Consider the following 25,271-nt stretch of genomic DNA (forward strand, 5'->3'; position numbering starts at 1 on the left):
CAGTCCTAATAGACTAACACAGGCAGTATTATGGATGATATTTGAAATATTTCTCAAAGTTTTGTTTTTTTATGCATATCAAAAAATGTATAGTATACTATAATTAATTATAATGTACTTGAAAGTTGTGAAGAGAGTAAATCTTAAATGTTATCAACACACACGTTAAAAAATGGTAATTATGTGAGGGTATGGAGGTGTTAACCAACTTTATTACAGTAATCATTTTGCAGGGTATACGTGTATCAAATCAGCACATTGTATACCTTAAACTTATGTATGTTATAATGTCAATATCTCAATAAAGCTAAGGGGAGTAAAAGTACGATGTGTGGTGGGCTTTTTCTTCCCTTTCAGTTCCAGTTAAAACAAATATAGTTGACCCTTGAACAACATGAGGTGAACTGTGTAGGTCCACTCATATGTGGATTGTTTTCAATAGTAAATAGACAGTACCACAATCCGCAGATGCAGAACCATGCATACAAAGGAACTGCATATATATGGAGGGCCGACATAAGTTATATGTGGATTTTTGACTTCATGAAGGATTGGCACCCCTAACCCTAGAGTTGTTCAATGGCCAACTGTACATTCTTTAGATCAAATATATTCTTCAGAATATATTTAGGCAACAGAAAAAACAATTTCAGTTTAATTAGGCAGTATGAGGGTACATGCTCACCTGCTAAATATAATGCCTTCACCTGAAGAGGCTGCAGTGCTTCATAGAAGATGATAACAGACCCCAGCTGACCCTCCAGAGATGTGGGACACCCCCATTCACTGTCTTGTGTTCCAGCTGATATCAATTTGGTAATCAACTTTGATTTTTCCATTGTTCCTCCCCAGGAAGCTGATGACAAAATTCCACCAAATGATGTTCGATGAGGGGTAATGGGAGAAGAAAAAGGTGGATCTGGGATTTGGGATGGTGGAGGAGTGGTGGTTCTTTGCCCAGCTGAACCAATGCAGCAAGAAATAAAAGGCTAAAAGTAAGAAACAAACAAATATAATAAATTACACATTTTAATTAAATCTCTATCCTCATATTTAAAATAAAACAGTACATAAAATTAAGCAATACACTGAAAAACAAAGTTTTGTTTTTAGTGGATCATGCTGTGTGCATGTGTGTGTATACATAAGGTATCATTACAGATGTTACATTTGGCCTATGGGATTTGGATGCATTACTTTTATAACTCACTTTACATCCTTCCGTAAAGTTTGAATTTTTGATGAGTAATTAAATTTTAATGAGTATTTAGTAAATACTCATTTACTAAATTTAATTTACTCATTTAATTTTACGCATTTAATTTTAATGAGTTTAATTTACTCATAATTTAATTTACTCATTTAATTTTAATGAGTATTTAGTAAAAGCTTTTTTACTTCACTATATTCTAAAGTAGAGAAAACCACCTTTCTCCCTTAAAATTTATAAGCAGAGAATTACACATCAGTATAATACTGCTAATTACAGATTATCCTGAAGTGATCATAGACATGAACAGCAACAAGAAATTACTGGAATCCTAGAAGGACTTGGAAAATAATTGAATCCATTCCATTATCTTCAGAAAAGGCCCTTTCAAAAATGTCCAAAAATTCTCAAAGAACTTTCACACTAATGTTGCTTAAGAATCACCTCAGTAAATAAATTCTATCTTATCCCTAACTACAATGTAAATATTTAAGGTTTCTTCATTATTGTTTTAAAATCAATGAAAAATTCGATGATGGAAAAGAGTGCATCTAAATATCTGGTATACCTGGAGAGCTTTATTAAATGATCCTTTGTCCTGCTCTATTCAATTTCTTTGGCTTTCCTGTTATGAGTCTATTCTTCTAAGACTTTAATTACATTTGTTTCTTCCTTGAATTGTTTTTTTTAATTATATGTTGTCTGACTTCATCTAATGACGACAGGCTAACAGAATTAAATATTAACTTACTATATCTTAGTATGCAGAAAACACTAAGACTTACAGGCACATATTTAGAATAAACAGAAGCTTATACATTAAACTGAAAAAATTTTCAAGAGTTTGCAATCAACTGGTCCCATAAAGAGTAGGTTAGGGACTTCCCTGGTGGTCCAGTGGTAAAGAATCCACCCTACAATGCAGGGGGTGCGGGTTCGATCCCTGCTCAGGGAACTGAGATCCCACAAGCCATGGGGCAACTAAGCCCGCGCGCCTCAATGAGAGAGCCCGCGTGTCGCAAGCTATAGAGCCCACACGCCCTGGAGCCCACGTGCCCTGTCGCCCATGCACGTCACAACTAGAGAGAGAAAACTCACACACCACAACTAGAGAGAACCCGTGTGCCTAAGGAAAGATCCTGTATGCCTCAACAAAGATCCCATGTGCTGCAACTAAGACCCGACACGACCACCCCGCAAAAAAAGGAAAATAAATAAATAATAAAATAAATATTTATTAAAAAAAAAAAAAAAGAGTAGGTTAGATGTGCTTACTTCATTCGTGGCAGGAAATCTCAGAGGGGCAGAGACCTTCTGCTGTCCATTGTCATAGATATATACAAGGCTCTGACCAAAGGGCCTTTTTCCAGGCATGTGAACAATGGTTATGTTGTGCTGGTAAAGTAAAACATATATTTAAAAAGTAAAAATTACATTAAGTCTTTGCAATAACAAATGTTTTCAGAGTATTACTATATAACTAGTTTGTGTGAAAGGTAGAACAGTAAGTTTAAGCATAATTAAACGCTGATTAAAATGATGTTGTTAAAGTAACAATTTTGCCTGTAGTACTATAAAAGACCTTCTGACTATTCTAGAAAATCTACACACAATTGTAACATAGTACCTTTTCTGCATTTTCCAAGTCTATGAGTGTTCTTTAGAATTAATGTTTCTAATGAGAAGCATTTTATTTTTTAAGAAAAGCAACAGAAATGCACTGTTTTTTAACAATTTCTGCTCTCATTTTAAATTGTAATTCAAAATCAAATTTGATTCTAGAAAACTTGAAAGAAATATAACATTTCAATCTAATTTTTTAGCAGAAAGATGATTACCACTGAGATTATGATAAATGGTATTAACTCCTTTATAGGTAAACTTCAACATGAATAGAACTTTAACATAAAATTAATCAACTCTCAACAAGCAGATGATAACACCTGATGTACACACACCAAACGTGTGTTTTTTTTAAAGGAAAGAACCCAGAAGTTAGATGTGATGCCCTAAAGCCTTACCCAGAGGGAATCACAGAAACTGTGGTCAGGAAGCATAACTGTTGCATATTCTCTTTTCGTGCACACTGCCACAACCAACATACCTGAATGGGTAATAAAAGCTTCAAAACCCATGCCACTTCCTGTAAAAAAGCTAACAAAAGTATGTATTATCAGAACTTTTGAAGTCAGTTGTACAGTTTCATCATCACTGGGGCACACAAAACCATAACTTCACCATGAATATCTTTACAAAACACACTGTGGCTTACATTCTATTGTCACACACCATCAATCCCACCTTGCCTCAAACTTGATTTTTAAATCTTTTTTGGGCATAGCAGTTTAGTAAATTATAAAAGGTAGCCTTATACACAGAATGCCATTAGCAAACTCTAGCAAACCTATAAACTATCAAATCTTCAAAATTCTTCCAAATAAGATTCAGAAAGAATGAATAAAGTCTTAAAAAATCACAAGGCATATTAAAATGTATTAGTTACTGAAGTAACTAAGTTTGGAAACACATAGGTTTTTCTGGTCCTTCATATAAATATATAGTAGCATCCTCAATAGAACAAAGAAATCACCATTCATTTTCAAGTTTACTATTCCTTTTTCCTCCACTTTTACAATAATTTTAAGAAGGAACTTTGTTTCCAAATTAGTTTCAGAACTTAACTAGCAAAATATTTGAGATATACAACTATTATTATGAAAGCAACAAAGCACTTATAATTAAACTGTGTACACCCTAAGGAGGAGAGGCTTCAGATAAATTGTTGTACATTTAAAAAGTAGATGCTTAGGAATTCCCTGGTGGCGCAGTGGTTAAGAATCCGCCTGCCAATGCAGGGGACACAGTTTTGAGTCCTGGTATGGGAAGATCCCACGTGCCACGGAGCAACTAAGCCCGTGTACCGCAACTACTAAGCCTGCGCTCTAGAGCCCGCGAGCCACAACTACTGAGCCCGTGTGCCACAACTACCAAAGCCTGCACGCCTAGAGCCCGTGCTCCGCAACAAGAGAAGCCACTGCAATGAGAAGCCCGTGCACCACAATGAAGAGTAGCCCCCACTCGCTGCAACTAGAGAAAGCCCACGTGCAGCAACGAAGACCCAATGCAGCCATAAATAAATAAAATAAAATAAAATAGGGGCTTCCCTGGTGGCGCCGTGGTTGAGAGTCCGCCTGCCGATGCAGAGGACACGGGTTTGTGCCCCGGTCCGGGAAGATCCCACATGCCGCGGAGCAGCTGGGCCCATGAGCCATGGCTGCTGAGCCTGCGCGTCTGGAGCCTATGCTCCGCAGCAGGAGAGGCCACAACAGTGAGAGGCCCGCTACCGCAAAATAAATAAATAAATAAATAAAAATAAAATAAAAGTTTTTTAAAAAAAAGGTATTCGAGGAATAAAAAAATAGATGCTAAGAAAAACGTTTTCCTGTTTAAGAATCACAGCATATATTATGACAGTATTCATTTATATTCCATAACTTGTACCAGTACCTGTATAATTGTTTTCTTTTTCCTCCTTTGTTAGCATTGCCAAGAGTCAACTGATCCTGATCTAAGCAAAACCAAGCGTTGAAAGAAAAGGCAGACCCTGGCCATTTCTGTATGGAAGGCACAGAAATTCCTGCCATACTATGTGACAAATTAAAATACTGCAGTGCACTCTCTAGACTTTGTTTTCGGGCCATTGTCAGGATTGCTCGAGTTACAAGAGTGGTATAGGGGTGAATGTACTCGGATTCATCCACTCTCAACAATCTTAGTAGTTGACGGATTTCTTCTGCGCTCACTGACTGACTCCCCAATGAACCATGGAGTGCAATCAAGTTCTCAGCACAAGTTCGATGGAGGGAAGAATGGGAATTAAGGGTTTCAATGATTCTAATTCCCATGTTTGCATTGACACAAGTAGTTCGACTTTGCCTATTAATACAACAAATTCTTTTCAGCCAATCAGAGATGAAGATTTGCAGGTCATGGGATTCTAGCTCTGGAAGCCACTGGATAAGAAGCAAGAGAGGCTGGACATTACTAATGCCCAAAATTCCAACTGAAGTGTGATCACCCTCTACAGCCTGTAAAGCAACATAAGAGACAAAAGGTTAGTTACCATCTTTGATACAAAAATGATGGAACTTCTTCTAATAAAGCTAAAAAAAACTCACCATATTCATAAGTTCTTTAAGTAGTTCCAGGGGTGGCTGACCCAGTGATTTTAATACTTCAAACATATGTGTATAACCAATTCTTTCTTTAAATACTTCCTAAGAGAGGAGAAATCAATACATCAAAACAGATTTTCAAAGACTGAATTTGTTAGAATATTAAAAATGTTGAGTAATACCCATTTAAGTTAATTAACAATATTAAAATATTATGAGTTCAATATTTCTGTTTTCTTAAGTCAGGTGTCTTCATCTTAAATATATTCCATATACCTTCTGGAATACAATGCTACAATAAAATACCAAAATGTAAAACAAATGGCATTAGCAAAGACTGTGTATTATAAAATTGTTATACTACTTGCAGATACCTTTACTTTCTTCACTTGATTTGTTATTAGTACAATATTACTTGAAATCAAAACAAAAATGGAGAAAAAGTGAGGAGACTTTAGGAATAAAGGAGTCAGTAGCCTCAAAGAACTAGATTAAAGACTCCTGGCAATTTTGAGTAGTGGCCAAAAAACCTGGGTACGGTTTTCCCTCTGCTCTTTGTATTGAGTTGGCCAAAAAGTGCCTTCGGTATTTAAGTAAAAATAAAAGACACATTTTTCATTTTCTTCAAGAACTTTACTGAACAATGTATTCACCCTTTTGTTCCACTACCTTCTGCCATTTTTCAGGCAACTTCATAATTCCATCTTCCCAAAATTTTTACCTTTTTGATTAAAGAACTCTTCCAAGTGCCTTTGACAGTCTTCTGGGGAATTGAAATTTTTTCCATTAAGAGAATTTTGTAAAGACCTAAATAAATGGAAATCTGAAGGTGCAATGTCTGGTGAATACGGCAGATGAATTAGAACCTCCCAGCCAAGCTATAACAGTTTTTCCCTGGTCATCAAAGAAACATGTGGTCTTGTGTTATCCTGATGGAAGATTATGCATTTTCTGTTGACTAATTCCGGACGCTTTTTTGTCAGGTGCTGCTTTCAGTTGGTCTAATTGGGAGCAGTACTTGTTGGAATTAATCATTTGGTTTTCCGGAAGGAGCTCGTAATAGAGGACTCCCTTCCAATCCCACCATATACACAACCTCACCTTCTTTGGATGAAGACCGGTCTTTGGTGTGGTTGGTGGTGGTTCATTTCACTTGCCCCACAATCTCTCCCATTCCACATTATTGTACAGTATCCACTTTTCATCACCCATCACAATTTGTTTTAAAAATGGAACGTTTTCATTACGTTTAAGTAGAGAATCGCATGCGGAAATACGGTCAAGAAGGTTTTTTCGCTCAACTTACGTGGAGCTCAAACATCAAAGCGATTCACATAACCAAGTTGGTGCAAATGGTCTTCAACACTTGATTTGGATATTTTGAGTATATCAGCTATCTCCGGCGTATAACGTTGATTGTTCTCAATTAATGTCTCGATTTGATCACTATCAACTTCAACTGGTCTACCCGACCGTGGAGCATCATCCAGCAAGAAATCTCCAGCACGAAACTTCGCAAACCACTTTTGACACATTCGATCAGTCACAGCACCTTCTCCATACACTGCACAAATCCTTTTTTTGCATTTCGGTTGCGTTTTTACCTTTCTTGAAATAATAAAGCATAATATGCCGAAAATGATGCTTTTGTTCTTCCATTTTCAATATTAAAATGGCTATACAAAAATTCACCAATTTTGTTAAGTTCTTTTCAAAATGCACTCTGATATGACAGGTGTCATACAATCTAGCAAAACTGTTTCAAATGAAGTTAAGGACAACTAAGTGCTACTAGAGCCATCTTATGGGAAAAAAATGAACGAACCTTTTGGCCAACCCAATATCTAAATGATCTAAATTATCTGGAGCACGAAGTTCAATTTAATAAGCTCTAAGTCACACTTGGACTAGTGGGTACCAAAAGCCATAACGTAAAATGTAAAGAACACAAAAAAAACTAGCAATACTAAATTGGTCCAGTAAGTTAGGCAAATATATATACACTCATTATAAAATCAAAAGATTTAAACAAGTATGACTAGTTGTCTCTAGGAAGGGGAATTAGTTGACTGTGGGCCAAGGATAGGAAAAAAGTCTTTTTTCAAAAGGCATTTTAAAAAATAATCTTTCGAATTTTAAGCCATGCAACACATAACATAGTTTAAAAAATTATATTTAAAAAAGACCTGGACATCATTTCAGGTTTGAATTTCATAATACAGTATAGGCAATCCATTATATTCATAAACCAATTACTTAGAACTTAAAATAATTTGTTCCTTAAGTAACTATTATAAATGGAGATTAGACTTCCATGCCAGCCTGTGATAGTTGTAAAAGCCTATTCAGCAGGAATTTAACCATGAGTTATATATAGCAACATTTATAGGGAAAGTCAGTCTCCTAACAAAAACCAATAGAAAGTAAGAAATACAACTGAAAGCATGGCTTAGGGAACAAGGAATAACTCATTTATTTCTGGTACTAAATGAAATATATTAGAAGTGGTGGATAAGAAGGTAAAATGGTAAAAATAATTATAGACACATACTTATTGAGCACTTACCTTGTGCCTGGCACTCTGCTTACCATTTTACACAGATGATGTCACTAATCCTTAAAAGTACTCAGTGGGAAAACTACTAGCACAGAATCAGCATAAGTGGACTGCAGGGCAGAGTCAGTGGTAGTGAATGAGAAGGGAAAGAAAATCCTGAGGGTCAGTGACTACAAACAAAGAAGCAGAATTTCCAAGGCCATCTGGAAAAACAAGTCCCAAATTGACAGGGCTGTTCACATGTGAAAATTTTTCATATTCTAGATGGTCATAAACTGACCAAATAGTGAAAGAGTGATTTTATTAATGAAGAAAAATTATGATATAAAATTTAATTCTTTAAATGCACTAATCAAATAATCACTTAAAATGATCCTTTCAACATTTCAACACCAGTGCTCTCTTCCCATTCGTTGACTGATGCTGTAAATCCCTAGAGCTTGCAGTCAGTCATCAATGCTTTAAATAATCCCAAAGTACTGCCCATAGGCATCTGTCTTTTAAATTATCGGCAAAGTGATTCCTACACAAAGATGAGATATTTTGTGAATTATTTCATGAGTGAAACCTTATGTATTTTATACTTTCATACATTACTTTGGGAATTATATAGTGAAAACAGGTATATCTATGATAACATTTTAGAGCTTGAGGACATATGTTTTACCTTAGCAGCTGGAGATTTGTTCATTACTGCTGTCAAAGCCTGAATGGTTGACACAGCCAAACAATCCAACTGTACCTGAAACACCTACCAGAGGAGGAAGAAAAGGTAAGAAATTAACAAATGTGTTCAAGATTTGTATTCAGTTAGGAAGCCTTTCTTCTGAAAACCTCAAAAAAATATTTAACATGCAATACATTCCTCTTCCAATGAAATGGATCTCTGAAACACTAAAACCTGTAAGAAAAGTTACATACTTGACAGAAAATAAGCCATATGTCAAGAAGAATAAGGTTACATTCACTCATTATATTAAAATGCTTTAAGGAGGAAAAAACCCACCAAGCTTAAACATGCTTTTAAAAAGTAATGGACAATCTCAAGAGGAAGGGAGGGAGGGCTATCATGGGAAATTCTTGTATGTTTTAATTTTCCTTCAAAAATACACTTGAAACTTCCTAGGTTAAAATTTCATCAGTATGTATAATAAGATGTCTAAAACAGTCTTATCTATATAGTTTCCAAACCCTGTTTTATAAATGAAATGGTATGTGCATATATCAATCAATCACATTTGCAAACAATAACATACATCTATTTTTATATAAAATGCAGAAATTTGAGGCAGAACAGAAAATGAAATATGTATCTATAAGCACTGTCATGTTTTTGAGAAGGCAAGCTTTAATGCCAGAAGTTGTAAGAAAAAATAAATACCAGCTCCATTTTGTCTATTTCTGTTTAAGCTTCATTATAAAGAAGAGATGTGTTAAATTTCAGGGCAGTACATTCATAGAAAAAGAAACAAAAACAAAAACAAAATAGAACATCAACAATGTAAAAAAACTGAACGTGAATGTTATATCAACAGACTTAGTCAACCATGAAAGCATAGTGTGAGGACTAGAAAGTTGTAAAAATTACTAGAAAGTTGTAAAAATTACCCCAAAATCTGCTTTTGGTAATATATTACTATGACTTGAAGCTCGTTACCCCACAAATAGAATTTTCCTCTCTGCCTCCCACTAAAAATGATCTGAGTAAAGGGGGACTGATTAGATCTTTGTCATTGTGAGCTCAGCTCTATCATTTTCAGGCAAGTTATTTAAGCTGGTATCTTGGTTTTTGTTGATGTTGTTTGTTTATTAAACATTATTACATAAAATAAACATATTGCATGTGTAATAAACATCATATGCATTAAACATTCTGCATACAGAATATCATAAAACTAAGATTTTTTTTCTTGACTTTATTGTAGAGGACTAGGCATCACAGTACCTATAATCAGGAATACTAATTGTCAACCTCTAAGAGATTATTATAACATTTTATAAATCTATATAAGAAGACTTTAAGAGGAACTAACACTTATATGGAAATCCAGAACGGTAGCCTGTAATTGATATTTGACATCCAGAAGAGAATAGATTATCATGTCTCCTTTTATACCACAGCTCTATTTATACACCTGGACATTAAGATAATGCTAATAATATGTTAATAAAAGATATCACATAAGCTCTCTCACAAACATTCTGGGAAAGACAAATAACAAAGCAATTTTTATAGGTAGTTTCTGCCAAACTAAATTGCCTAATGTATTGTGAAAAGCAAGATAAATTGTATATGTCTGCCTTATACCCGTGTAAAGGTGAGTTTTTAGAAAAGAAAAAAGTTAAATTTTATGCTAAATTAAGACTCAAAGAGCTCGGCATCTTCTTCCCTTCCTCCAAGATTTGGGTTGTCCATTGATTGTAATAATCATTTGTCAACAAGAGGCAAAGAATCAAGATATTAAAACTGATCAAACATATTCACGAACAAAGCCCTAAGGTCCCAATACACCACAATGCTTAGAAAAAGAAGCCCCCAAAATATGGAGTCATCACTAGGTGGACAGCACTGATATTGGGATTCCATTCCTGTACTTTATATTTCCTCAAATTGAAAAGAAGACACACATACATAGATGGAATCCTGTCAATCGATCGTTTATATCCCTCACCAAAATTTCAATATATTTATCTTTTAGATGAAAGCATTTATTTTTAAATTTTTAAACAATTTTCAAAAATAATTAATGAAGATTAGAAATAGATAATGTTTGTATACTTTAAAATATAAGAAGAAAAGTACAGGAATAGGTGCTCCCATTGACTGATTTTGGACTTCAGCTGAAACAAGATGCAGGCTTTGTAGATACCTGGTCCTCATTCATTTCTGTCAGTAATTTGTTGGCAAGGTCTTTCTCGTTCTTGTCTGCCACCTTACTGTTAGCATTTAAAAATAGCTGTTAAAAACAGAGACAAGAATAATGGAGAAAGAACATTAAATTGTTACCTATAAGCAGAAGTGAAGCTTAAATGGATTTCCATATCTCTTGAAATAAATCCAAGAATCCACTCATGAAGTATACCACTCTTAAAATGACAATCAACTGTCCACTTTTTGGATTACTAACTAACATTAGTTCATAAACTATGTAATTAATTATCATTTATTTCTCTCTGAAACTCAAAGTTACCAAAATAAGAAACAACAGCAATAATTAAATAATTATTAGGAATACTTAGTTAATATTCCTGAATTCTTAAAGAATCAGCAGGGAATGACTCATAGAAGAGAAGGAAACTGCTATTGAGACAGACTAAAGATACTGTAGTAAATAATGTATAGTAAGGGTTCTGCAGCCACATAGGTGTGTGAAATGCTATTAAACTAACTTTAAAAAGGGGTCTTTCTGGAAATGCTCCTCAGAGTCTCGAATATGCTAATGTGTACTTTGACAAGGGAGGTCAGTGTGTAGTATTTCCCAAATTTATCTGACCACACATTTTGTTAAAAATTTTGTTAACAGTATTCTCCAAAATTATCAAGAGTTGAGCATAATTTATATTACTCTGTACAGTAGAAAGATGGATTAGGATTACCTCTGACATACATTGAGACTGCCCTTTTCTGAAAGAAATGAAAGAATCAAGTAGTTTGGCTTACATAAATAAAACCCAGCATCCCAAAAGATCTCAGTCAGTTTGGGTAAAGAGGAAAATAATTCAAATGAGAGTGAAAAGGGAGAGAAAGTTAGATTTATAAAGGGAGTTATCAAGAGCATCCTAAGAAGGAAGTTCTTCTTAGGAACTACTATCATTTCAGAAATTGAAAACAAAAATCCAGTAATGTGCTGAAAAAATGCAATATAAAATAAAATGGATAATAGTAAGGTATGCAAGAGCATAAGTAACGCTAAACCTAAAAATAGGTTAGTGTACACAATACAGGCTTTGGAATCAGAAACCTGCATTTGAATCTTGGTTCTGCTACTTATAAGCTGTCTGGTTTTAAGGAAAACTACTTAAATTCTCCGAGTTTGTTTTCTCAGAAATGAAAAGAATAAGATATCATGAAATTGGCGTGCAGATTAAATGAGATAATCCATGTTAGGTTATTAGCCTAGAAACTGGCATACAACAAGGGTGAAATAAATGAATGCTGGTATTATTATTATCAGCAAAGATTTTAAAACAGTAATACTCCATATTGTCTAGGTGTAATAACACAGGACTGCTCAAAACTGATGAAAGTAAAAATAAGTAAAGTCTTTCCAGAAAGCAATCCATATCAGGATTCTTTTAAAAAGTTCTTACTCTTTAAATCAGTAATTGTATTTCTAGGAATCTACTCAAAGAAACAGTCAGAAATTGACACTAAGATTTTGGAAAAGAAATGCTCACTTCAATTCTGTTTACAACAGCAAAAAATTAGAAACCAGTCAAGTATCAACATAATAGAATACGTTAATAAATTATGGTTCATCCATAGGTTGAAAGAGAAATCCTCAAATTTTCTGGTCTAAAGACCCCTTAACACTCTTTAAAAAATTACTGAGAACCCCAATGAACTGAACTTTTATTTATGTGGGTTACATCTATCAATATTTACCATATCAGAAATTAAAATCAAGGCGTTTAAAAAATATTTATTTATTCAAAAAATAAATCCATTACAAGTTTATATAAAAACATGTTTATGAAAAATAACTATATTTTCCAAAATATACCTTAGTGAGGATGGCACTGCTTTTACATTTTTGCAAATCTCTTTAAATGTCTGACTTAAGATAAGACAGATGAACTCTCTATCTGCTTTTTTTTTTTTTTTTTTTGCGGTACGCGGGCCTCTCACTGTGGTGGCCTCTGCCGTTGCGGAGCAGAGGCTCCGGACGCGCAGGCTCAGCGGCCATGGCTCACAGCCCTAGCCGCTCCGCGGCATGTGGGATCTTCCCGGACTGGGGCACGAATCCGTGTTCCCTGCATCGGCAGGCGGACTCTCAACCACTGTGCCACCAGGAAAGCCCTCCTATCTGCTTTTGCGTTCAAACTTTTATAATGTTGTTTTGGTTACAGTTTAAGAAGAAAATTAACTTCAAAAAGAAATTTTGTTAAGATTAGACTTCGCAGACTCCCTAAAATGATCTTGGGGATCCCATACTTTGAGAACTGCTGTGTTGAAATACCTGCAGTCATTAAAAGCAATCTTTTGAAAAATATGATGGCATATGGAAAGACTCATGATATAACACAATTAAAAGCAGAATAAAAAAATATTCAGTAGTATTCCAATTTTGTAAAGGAAAATACATCCACATTAAAAATATATATGCAAATATTATGTATATTTTGCAACATTTTAAATACTATATATATGCTTTGTAAAAAAATATTTTTATGCTTTTTTCCTCCAAAATCTCTATATTGATTGTGTATTGTTCTAGAAGATAAATAAATATCTATTTTTTTAAAAATGAAAAGAAACTTGCTCAAGGTCACTAAGACAATGTGTATAAATCCAGACAGATTTGATTCCCAAAGTCAGGCTTTCAACTACACCATTTTGTCTATTCACTCCTAACAACCTTTTCCATAAAGTATCCCTTGGTTGCTCCTTTCATAAATTCTCATTCTTACTAAGACTGTCATGATGATAAATTTGTTGTAGTTGATTTTAAGGAGTAGATGTGGAGAAGAAAGAGAAGAAATTAAAGAAAACAAATCAAAGAAGATGAGCGACACCACAATATCAAAAGCTTTCCAGAATCTTATGACTTAAGTCCTCAAATGGAACTTTATATATTTACAATATATTTTTGAAAAAATGATTTCAACTAGCAAAGTGCTAAAGTCCATGTAATGGTTTTGAATTCTACTCTTTGCTACTAGAAATTTGCTGTTATTTTCTTCACATTAATTCAAATATTTTTGAACAGCTTAAAAAAAACTTACATTAACTCAAAGCATATCCCCCTTTCAAAATTCAATATAGTAAAACAAAATAATTCTTAAATATTTAAAGTTCATCATACCTATCATAAAAGTTAAATATATGATTTCATGGAACTGTATTTTAAATATGTTATAGTATGATGAAACTCATTTTGACAAGCCCAGAAGTCTTTACACAAATACTCAAGGAAATTAATGTGTACTTAAACTGGTTGGTGAATCTCATGCAAAAAGAAAGCATAGAAACTGCAACAGTCACCCTAAAGATTTCTGTGTAATTCATAAATTGTTTATGACACTTTAAGCGTTAGTTGATAATGCTTCCAATGGGTGTGAATATTTAAATGAGGAATTGTCTTGATTCTGTATTACTGTATAAAAGAGTAAATGATTCATTCCTTATTAACAAATAACAATTTAAACAGAAATCAATCATAGACATCTGTAGCATTCTATAACACATCTGGGAACTTAAGTTTTCACAAGATGCCAAACATTTTTATATATTCATAAATCATATCACCTCTCTCCATCAAACATGTTTGTATATACAGTAAATAAAACCTATAATTCTCTTATATTTAGTGCACAGAAAACATTTTTTCTACTGACTAAACAGTGACCTTAAGTACCAGTAATACAGTTACAAAACTACATATAACAATGAACTTAGGGTCAGAATACCTGGGTAAGAAATCCTACCTCCATCATATATTAGTGTTAAACCCTGGGCTAATCACTTAATCTCTTAGGACACATTTCCTCATTACTATAATAAAAGAGTTGGGCAGTTTATTTCAAACATTCCCCCTTGTTTTTATTATTTTAAAATTTTTTTATTAAATCATCTTAACTAATTTATTATATTTTTTAATAAGTTTATTTATTTAATTTATTTTATTTTTGGCTGCGTTGGGTCTTCGTTGCTGCATGCAGGCTTTTCTCTGGTTGCAGTGAGCAGAGGCTACTCTTGGTTGCGGTGCACGGGCTCTGGGATGCGGGTTTCAGTAACTCTGGCATGTGGGCTCAGTAGTTGTGGGACACGGGCTTAGTTGCTCCATGCATGTGGGATCTTCCCGGACCAGGGGTCGAACCCGTGTCCCCTGCATTAGCAGGCAGATTCTTAACCACTGTGCCACCAACGAAGGCCCCCCCCTTGTTTTTAAAACTTAATGAGTCCAGATGTGGCACATATATACAATGGAATATTACTCAGCCATAAAAAGGAACGAAACTGAGTTATCTGTAGTGAGGCAGATGGACCTAGAGACTGTCATTCAGAGTGAAGTAAGTCAGAAAGAGAAAGACAAATACCGTATGCTAACACATATATATGGAATCTGAAAAAAAAAAAAGGTCATGAAGAACCTAGGGGCAAGACGGGAATAAAGATGCAGACCTACTAGAGAATGAACTTGAGGATACAGGGAGGTGGAAGGGTAAGCAGGGACAAAGTGAGAGAGTGGCATGGACATATATACACTACCAAACATAAAATAGATAGCTAGTGGGAAGTAGCCGCATAGCACAGGGAGATCAGCTCAGTGCTTTGTGACCACCTAGAGGGGTGGGATAGGGAGGGTGGGAGGGAGGGAGATGCAAGAGGGAAGAGATATGGGGACATATGTATATGTATAACTGATTCACTTCGTTATAAAACAGAAACTAACACACCATTGTAAAGCTATTATACTCCAATAAAAATGTTAAAAAAAAAAAAACACTTAATGAGTCTAAAGTTTAGTGAGGAATCTACAGGGAGTCTGACTAGAATATTCCACAAATAAAGACTACTGCCAGGAGAGAAGGCTCAGGTCCCAAAGTCTAGTTTTCCCCTCTGAAATTGGTTTCTTCTCTACCATTTCCTGTTTCAAAACAAAATGTGATAAATGGTAACAAATACTTAAATTTTAAAATGGTATGACTACCAGCAAGTTTCTAGATCTAAATGATAAGAAACTTTGGCTTATAACATAGAAGAGTAAATATTAGCTCACCATCATGACCGCTATGTCAAACAGTTCTGTATTTTTAAAAGATACTGCTGACCATGATATGATAGAGATTTTTAATTATGTCTTAGTTTCATATACTGTATAAATGCACATGTGAGATCTTGCCTTTATTACTGAAGTTGTCTTTATAACTGATAAAGCCACGCTGCATTTTTACAACAAACATAAGGTTTTATAAACATTTCTCTTATGCTGCTTTCACCTCCCTAGGATTTCTTTCCCAAGAATGATTTTTAAAAGGCGGACAGAGAGATCTTGACTCTACAGTGATAATTTGGTACTTCTGTTGACTTCATAAATATTCATTATGACTTACTTTATCAATATATTATTTCCTATTTTATGCTATTCTTCACAATTTTACTATAAGTTAAGCAATATAGTGACATAAATGTTTTCAAGGATACCCCTCCTAACAGAGTGGAAAAATTCAAGGAGCTGACGTTAAAATTCTTATTCTGGAATATTCTCACAGAATCAGAAGGGATCCCCAGTATTTTTCAACAGGGAATTCATGAAAGGAATATTTCAAATAGAAAGGTAAAAGCTCTTTGAAGTAGTTTTACTTTCAAAGGCTTCTCAAGAAGGTTTCTGGTACCATCTTGAAATTTATGGAAACATATAATAATCAGAGATATTAGTTATTATGTACTTACACACAAATCTGCTACAAGTGTAAATTAGTAAAAACTTTTAAAAATAAGCAAATTGGAAGTATACATCAAGAACCTTAATAGTATTTTTATTTTTCTACTTTTCTACATTTTCCACTTATAAGTTTACACACAATGTTCCCTATTTAAAAAAATTTATGCCCTTTGATCTAATAATTGTACTAGAAATAGAATTCTGTTCTATGAAACTTTAAAGGGTTATGTAATCACAAACAAAATTGTAAACAAATTAAGAATTTACCAATAGGGAATAGTTAAGTAAGCTATGGTACATCCACTCAATATAATAACATGTAAATATTAAAATCATAACACACGAATATGCTAATGAAATAATCTTAAGTGAAACAAAAGTGCAAAAACATATGCCATCAAATGCTCATACTAAATTTTAACAATGCATAACAAAAAAGACTTTGAAACTTAACAACAAAAAAGCTAAAAAACCCAATTAAAAAATGCACCAAGGACTTGAATAGATATTTCTCTAAAGATGACACATAAATGGCCAGTAAGCACATGAAAAGATGCTCAGCATCACTAATCATTAGAGAAAAGCAAATCAAACTACAATGAGATACCACCTCACATCCATTGAGATGGCTACTATCAAAAAAAAAGAAGAGGAAGAAGAGGAGGAGGAGGACGAAGGAGAAGAGGAGGAGGAGGAAGAGGAAGAAGAGGAAGGGGAAGAGGAAGAGGAGGTAGAGGAAGAAGAAGAAGGACGAGAAGGAGAAGAGGAAGAAGAAGAAGAAGAAAACAAGTGTTGATAAGAATGTGGAGAAACTGGAACCTTTGTGCAGTGTTGGTGGCAATGTAAAATGGTGCAGCTACTATGGAAAACAGTAAGGTGGTTCCTCAAAAAATTAAAAATTTAATTACTATATGATCCAGCAAACCCACTTCTGGATATATACCCAAAAGAATTTAAAGTAGGGTCTTGAAGAGATATTTGTATACTCATGTTCATAGCAACATTATCCATGATAGCCAAAAGGTAGAATCAACACAAGAGTCCATCAAAAGATGAATGAATAAACAAAATGTGGTATATACATATGTATACATACATTGAGATACTATTCAGTCTTAAAAAGAAAGGAAATTCTGCAGTATGCTACAACATGGATGAATCTTGAGGATATTATGCTGAATGAAATAAGCCAGTCACAAAAAATCAAACACTGTACAATTCCACCTATACGAGGTACTTAGAGTAGCAAAATCACAGAGACAGCAAGAACAGTAGTTGCCAAGGGCTGAACGGAGAGGAGAATGTAGAGTTGTTTAATGGATATAGAGCTTTAGTTTTACAAGATGAAGAGTTATGGGGGATGGATGGTGGTAATGGTTGCGACAACAACGTGAATGTATTTAATACCACTGAACTGTATACTTAAAAATGATTAAGATGGTAAATTGTACGTTATGTGTATTTTACCACAATAAAAAAATTTAGTTATAGTTATGCTCAAAATAGAATCAAAACATAAACAAAATAACCGCTTCTTAAAATCAAAGACAACAATAATAGTAATAATAGAAAAATACCTTGCAGTTCTGTAGCAGTCGTATGAGATGTTCAAAGCAATTACTGTTAAGAAAAATAGCCTGAAGAACAGGCCTATCTCTGCAGTCTAACATGGCTGTAATGGTATCTATGAAATTAAAAACAAAACTGTCCATTAATAAAGTGGAAAATCTGGGATCACAGAAATATTCACTCTAGCCATATACTTAATTTAGGCTTTTTGGCTAACAAACAGATGTAAATTAATAGGAAATAATAAAGAGGGGGAATAGAAAACAAAACCTGTACTTATTACTTGATAAGAAAAGTGAAAAAAAATGTGAACATTTTTATACTTTATTATTAAAAATATTTATTTTTTTATATATAAGAATGATATATATATTTCCCAGAGATTTACTTAGGTGTTCTTCCATTATAACTTAAGTGTAATAAACTGTGGTTCCCAACTTGCTATGAATAAGCAACACTTGGTTATGTCTGGCAACACTGTCTCATTTCTATAGTATAAAATTAACATATGGCTATCACGAAAATGAGACTTAGGTAATTAATCCATTGGTGATGATGCTTTGGTCTTGTTTCCTACTGAAAGGATGTCCCCACTCAGAAATCAAGGGATATTTGACATAGGTAATATGCAAGTTCATAATAAAAAAGAAGTCCATTCAATATAGACTCAAATTTCCTTATAAACTTATAATTTATAATAATTATAAAACGTGACATGTTATAACATATAAAAGAATAGAAACTATATAAGATGAATCATTTTCCTACAAAAACACTATTGTTATGAATCATTAAGTTTCACTGAGATTTTGATGTCCAATATTTTTAAATTAGACACCACACACATACCCACACAAACATTTTTTAAAGTCTCTAGGGCTATACAACAAACCATTAATGTTGGTTATGTTGGGTGGCAGGATACAAAAACTTTTTTTCACTTATCTGAATTTTCTAGTTTAGCTATAATGAAAATATTTTACTTCTATAAAAAGGAACTCTCAGTTAATAATATTAGTATCTATCAATCTAACAGGAGTACAAAAAGAAATCACGTATATTGGTGAAGGAGCTTGCAGGGAGGCGGGAGATGGGGAGAGAGAGAAAGAAGCACAGAATGACACGAAACAACCAACACAAAGAGAGGGAAAGAAAAACAAGACACATACACACAGAGGATCTGAGGAATCAAAACAAAACAAGAAACCAGAAACTCTCAAAAGGAAGGACATACTGAAGTGATTTCTACAGAGATGTATTAGAAGCACATAAAAAATTGATCATATGTGATTCTTTGCCATAGGTTAGAAACTACAAATGGCACTTTCTGAAAATTTACTTTTCCTAGAATTTCAAAATCACAGCTGATTTACTTTTGAACATTGATGCTTTTAGTGGATTACAACTTTCAAAAGAGAATATAGAGGCTCGATTTTGTCACTGTTAAAGCAAATATGTGAAAGACAAATCAATTCCATATTATTTTGAAGTCAAATCTAAATAGTCACACAATATCTGAATTACACAATCAATATTTTCTATACAATAGCCTTGAATTCTTAATGAAAATGGAGAATATAAAGGTAAAAAAAAAAACAAACTAGATTCAGAGAAAACTGAATATAATAAACTTCATCTAATACTCACTCAGCATTTTGATCTGTAGAGCTATGAACCGGCTTTCCCACAGTCTGGACCTCCTTTGATTAGGTAAAGCTGAATGATCTGAATTTAGCAATTTAAAATAGTTCTCCAAAATAGTGCTGGTTTCCACTTGACGCTGATCAGAGCTGCTAGTGAGAAGGATATGTACCACCTCTGTAAGGCACTTCAGAGTAAGTTCTACCTTCCTACCCACTTCTTCAGGATTTCCTTCCTCCCAAGAATCGCAATCGGCCAAAACTCTCATGAGAACCTCCATGGTGGCTGGAGAAATTGCTTGCAAAGCATTCCTCTGAAACATGAGAGACTAAAATTGAAACCCAAATCTAACAGAAGTGCTGTATGTTTGCAAAAACAAAGAGAATTTAATAAATCTGCAGACAACTTTTTCTTTATCAATCAACATTGAAAAAATTTTACACAGATACTTTGACAGACACCGCTGGTGTTTTACACATATTAGGTCTTCATTTCTTCACTAATAGAATTCTGATTTTATTCAGATAGTCATCTGCCCATGTAGAAAACTTACTTTCCACCCTCCCTTGTAGCTAGGGGTAGCCATGTGACATAGTTCTGGTCAAGAATATATGCCAGTAGACCATGAAGAGGATATCACTTTACAAATAAAAAAGGGAAGGATCCTTTGCTTTTGGCTTTTTCACCCTTTTCTTGCCTGAAATGCAGACAAGAAGCTTGGAGCCACCTTTATATCATGAGGAAACAAGCCCCAGAATTAAAGTAGCAGGCTACAGAGCAGAACAGGAACACAAGGACCTTAGTCCCTGATGATATCATTGAGTTGCTGTGCTATCCCAGAACCGCCTGCATCTGGATTTCTTATGCAAGAATAAAAATAAACAGGTCGATTTGGCCAAGCCTCTCTCAGGTTTTCTATTGGTTATAGCAAATGACATATATCATTTATATCATATTATCCCAAATAATATAGATATATAAGAGGACTGGCTTGGCTCTGATTCTACAAATATATTTCTGAAACTCTAAGTAACTGGTAGCTATTTGAGGTGATCCATTAAGCTTGAAATAAATATGTTGCCCTAAATTGTTAAATTCATAAATAATAAATCAGAGTATAATTATGTAAAATCATCTGAAAGTAATAACACTTAGGCCATTTGGACTGATTATCAATATGATAAATAATATCAATAATAACAAGTGCTACTATGGAAGAAATTGCTGATGGCCCATCCAACATCAATTTTCCTCTGCTTCCTTATTAACAGAGCCCCTGATGTTTTTGCTGGACACATGGCTACCAGGAATAAACATTACATTTCCTAACCTCCCCTGCTGTTAAGGAGGCTGAGGAAACAAGTTTTATCAAATTTTTTATCTGAACATATTTGCAACTTGCAGCTATCTGATGGAGTTTGGCAAATGAGATACTGTCAGCTTTTCAGTATCTCCTTCAAAGATAATTGGCACCTGCCATTTGTCTCCTTCTTCACCTCCCCCTCCATCTTTGTGCCCAAAATGTAGACATGGTGGCCAAAACTCTAGAAGCTATTTTGTACCACAAGAAATAATAGTAAGGATAACAAATTGACATTCAAAAGGTACCTGAGTCCCTGAAGAGGTTAGAGCCACCAGATTAACTCTGGACTGCTTACAGCTATTTTTTTTTTTTAAACAAAAGAAAAAAGGTAAACTTCTAACTTAAGCTAGTAGAACTTCAGTATTTACTGCTACTTTCAAGGAATCATAAATCTGATACCCCTGTGATATACTTCATTCTTATAAGCACAGTGTTTTACATATATTATGTGTCATTTGGTCCTTATGACTGCCCTATAAGTGTTACTATTTCCACATTACAAATAGAGAAACTAAACAAATGTAAACAGTTTATCCAAGGTCACACAACTAGTTAGAAATGACATAGGATTCAAACCTATGTCAGTCTGGCTCCAGAGCCCCTGCTCTTAACATAGCACAAAACAGCATAAATATGCCAGTGGGAAGCCAGGCATGATGGTTTGGAAAGGGAGATCAATCACTGGACTTTTTTGACTCTGTGACAAAGCCATTATTATGCCTTTAACTATTCATCTAAATACCCTTGTACTGAGGCTATATTCAACAGCCTTCTGATTTCAATAGATTTGTAACTACAGCTATGACCTGATTATAAGGATTTTGAGTATTTTCAGTACATAAAATAATAAATTGGGCTTCCAACCTATTTGATTTCCATGTGAGTTTTAATAACTGGAGGTCTCTCGGGGCTCGATTACCCCAGGCCCTAACAAGAACAAGTCTGGGTATAGTCAAAAAGGGAACAGGATCCAACCAGCTTCAGCATCAGTCAAAAACAATGTCATTTCCAATTTTACTCATGTACACTTATTAATTCTTATTCTTAGTAGTGGAGAAATGATGGAAATTGGGAGGTACTGAGGCAAAAGAAGGATATTAGCTAATAAAGGAAGGTGACAAAGCAAACAACCTGAAAAACAGGATTCTGGTCACCATTCCTCTCACTACAGAGACTCTTATCTTCTACTAGAGTGCAGAGGAGAGGGCAAGGTGGCCCACTAGGAAACCCAAGCAGTATTATTAGCAATACCTGTGATTTTTGTCATCAATAGAAATCATATACATTTTCACGTATTATAGTTGTTGTAGTGTCTTGAAACATCATTTACCCTCATCTCTTCTTTGAAATTACATTAGTCACTAGACTTGCTGCTGTATTTTTTTATTTGATGTGTTATAAAGAAGCACATTACTATGTTACAAACTTGTTTTGTTAATATTTTAGTAACTGCATTTCAGTATAGTTTCCTTTGTGATCATATGTATTTTATTTTAGGCATGTGAAAACATTCTGACAAGGGGCTATATCAGACTGCCAAAGGGGTATGTGATATAAAATGTGTTAGAAACCTCTGATCTAAACTGTGTGGCTAAACAAAACAAGTAGAATGTTCCTTCTGAACTATAATCCTGTTTTCAACTAGTAGTTAGATTCAAAGTTTACTACAGACAGCTTTTAAGATGTTCAATTTAAATAAATAAATAAAATTACTAGAACTTCTTTCTTATAAATAATTTAAAAATTAGTTCAGTTTGTTGAAAAATGCATACAAGCCATGTATATATGCATTTAATAAGTAAAAATAGACAGCAGAGTGACTAAATTCATATGTCTTAGGAAATCAAATGGCTAGAGTTTTATTTCATCAAATGAACTAACAGGGATGACTATCCTCTACATTCTAAAGTAAGAACTGGAAGCTGAAAGTTAATACAACTAAGAACTTCAAATACCAAGAACTGTTAAATCTAGTTATTTATGCAGTAATTTTATTGTTAATGCTAATATTATTACTTAGGTTTTTTGGAACTTAATAAATAAAAGAAGTAAGTAAATTAAGTTTTAAACAAGATCTAAACTCAAAAAAATATTTGTATGGTTCATGAAATTTTTAAAGAGACAAAGAATTCATTAAATAATCTATGGAAAACTTTTTGTAATGTTTACTATCGTTTCATAGGTTAACTTTCAACATGTTCCTCACCTGCCCACCAGCTACAATGGCTCCAAAGAGATGCAATAAGCAACACTTAAGACTTTCCTTGAGATGCTCACTTTCTTGAAAACATTCTGTGAATATAATACACAAAATAAATAAATAAGGTTTCTCTTTCACAGTATGACTGATCTCTAAGGAATGTCTGACACAGAAACATCAGAAACGATTTGTGTAGCTGATTCCCTTTGCTGCACAGTAGAAGCTAACACAACATTGTAAAGCAACTATATTCCAGTAAAAATTAATTATAACAAAACAAAACAGAACAAAATTTAAAAAAAAGATGTGTAAAAGGCTAAAATTTGTTAAAAGGCAAAGTTAACATGCATTTTTTTTCATAGGAAAGGAAAAGAGAAACCATCAATCAGGGAGCATTTTAGATACTTTCTTTATGTTACCTCATTTAATTCTCATAATACTCCATACGAGGATGATATTTTGCCCCCATTTATAAAGGAGCAAATGGAAGGTCAAAATTTAATACGGTGCCTAAAGTCACCCGGTTACTAAGTGACAGAGTTACAAATTAACCCAAATCTGCAATAAAACTAGACGTCTTTTTACTACTAGAACTACTGCTTATTAGTATAACTATTATTATTCAATTATAAAACTGAAAGAGTTAGATAAAAAGATCTCCTGGGTCCACTCCAGGGCCAATATTCTAAAGCTCTAGTACCAATAGTAACCTTTCTTTTAACATAATTTTATTGTTTTTAAAAGGTTATACAGGGCTTCCCTGGTGGTGCAGTGGTTGAGAGTCCGCCTGCCGATGCGGGGGACACGGGTTCATGCCCCGGTCCGGGAGGATCCCGCATGCCACGGAGCGGCTAGGCCCGTGGGCCGTGGCCGCTGGGCCTGCGCGTCCGGAGGCTGTGCTCCGCAACGGAAGAGGCCACAGCAGTGAGAGGCCCACGTACCGCAAAAAAAAAAAAAAAGGTTATACATGCACATTACACAGAAAATTTTAAACAGCATAAAAGAACTGACAAGGAAAAGCAAGTTTCCCTCTAACCTATTCCTCAATCCACCTTGCTCTCCACACCTTTAAAAAAAAAAAAAAAAAAGCAAACAAGCTCTACATATATTATTGCATTATGCTTTTTTTCTTAATACATTATGCTTAATACATTCTGGGCATTATTACATCTTAACATATACATCTGCATTATTCATCAGTAGTGGAATGACTAGAGAGCATTTCACTACAATGACGTACCTTAATTTACTTAACCAGTTCTCTACTGATAAACATTTATGCTTTTCCATTTTCTTTTGATACTACTAACAATCCAGTAATGAATATCCTTTTGCATACATCATTACACACAAAGACAAGATAATAACAATAGAATTATATGCCATTTTTATACATAAGAAACATTACCAAAAAGAAACAATTTTGAGTTAAAGTGTATTGATAGAAATTTACATTTAAAAAATTAAGTCATTCCAGCTATGCTGGAATAACTGTCACTACACATGTTTTCCTGCTATAAATAACTAGAAAATTGGAAAAAATAGGCTCTAGAGATTTTTAGGTTCTAGAAATTGTCCTTCTATTGTGAAACACAAGAGAAGGAAAGCAAAGTAAACCCAAGGATCACCTCAGCTTTTGGTTTGTAGACATTTTCTGAACAAATGCAGAGAAAAGGGGAACCCTAAAAGAACATGGCTATTTGCTGAGTTAGGAGACAGATAAAAAGTTTGGGGAGGCCTAGGCAACTGGAATTTGTAAAGCAGTACTTGAATGGAGGAAGCTCTACATACAGAGAAAGCAATCCAGAAATATGCAAAGGGCTCACTTTGAGTCCAAGTACCAGTCCTAAATTATAGTATGAAATCCCACAAGACAGGCAAAAACCTACCAAGAAGTTGTAAACTGAAATTTCAGATTTCACACAGATGATAGAGTTCTATTCAGCC

General features: G+C 34.2%; 1 protein-coding gene across 3 annotated transcripts in view; it reads right to left on the bottom strand.

Moving 5' to 3' along the window:
• NBEAL1 (neurobeachin like 1) overlaps positions 1–25,271 on the bottom strand; it is a 176,273-nt gene that overhangs the window by 101,165 nt on the left and 49,837 nt on the right. For 2 of the 3 annotated variants that reach the window (XM_067740938.1, XM_067740939.1), the window contains exons 8-17: positions 23,331–23,416; positions 19,768–20,074; positions 18,129–18,235; positions 10,813–10,899; positions 8,610–8,693; positions 5,389–5,487; positions 4,718–5,298; positions 3,232–3,364; positions 2,486–2,605; positions 686–989 (exon numbers count right to left, since the gene is read on the bottom strand). In XM_067740938.1, the coding sequence (XP_067597039.1) occupies positions 686–989; positions 2,486–2,605; positions 3,232–3,364; positions 4,718–5,298; positions 5,389–5,487; positions 8,610–8,693; positions 10,813–10,899; positions 18,129–18,235; positions 19,768–20,074; positions 23,331–23,416 (1,908 nt within the window). The remainder of the gene's footprint in view (positions 1–685; positions 990–2,485; positions 2,606–3,231; positions 3,365–4,717; positions 5,299–5,388; positions 5,488–8,609; positions 8,694–10,812; positions 10,900–18,128; positions 18,236–19,767; positions 20,075–23,330; positions 23,417–25,271) is intronic. The other variant, XM_067740941.1, reaches the window with a different exon arrangement.

The sequence above is a fragment of the Pseudorca crassidens genome, chromosome 6, assembly GCF_039906515.1.
Source record: "Pseudorca crassidens isolate mPseCra1 chromosome 6, mPseCra1.hap1, whole genome shotgun sequence".
Classification (NCBI taxonomy): Eukaryota; Metazoa; Chordata; class Mammalia; order Artiodactyla; family Delphinidae; genus Pseudorca; species Pseudorca crassidens.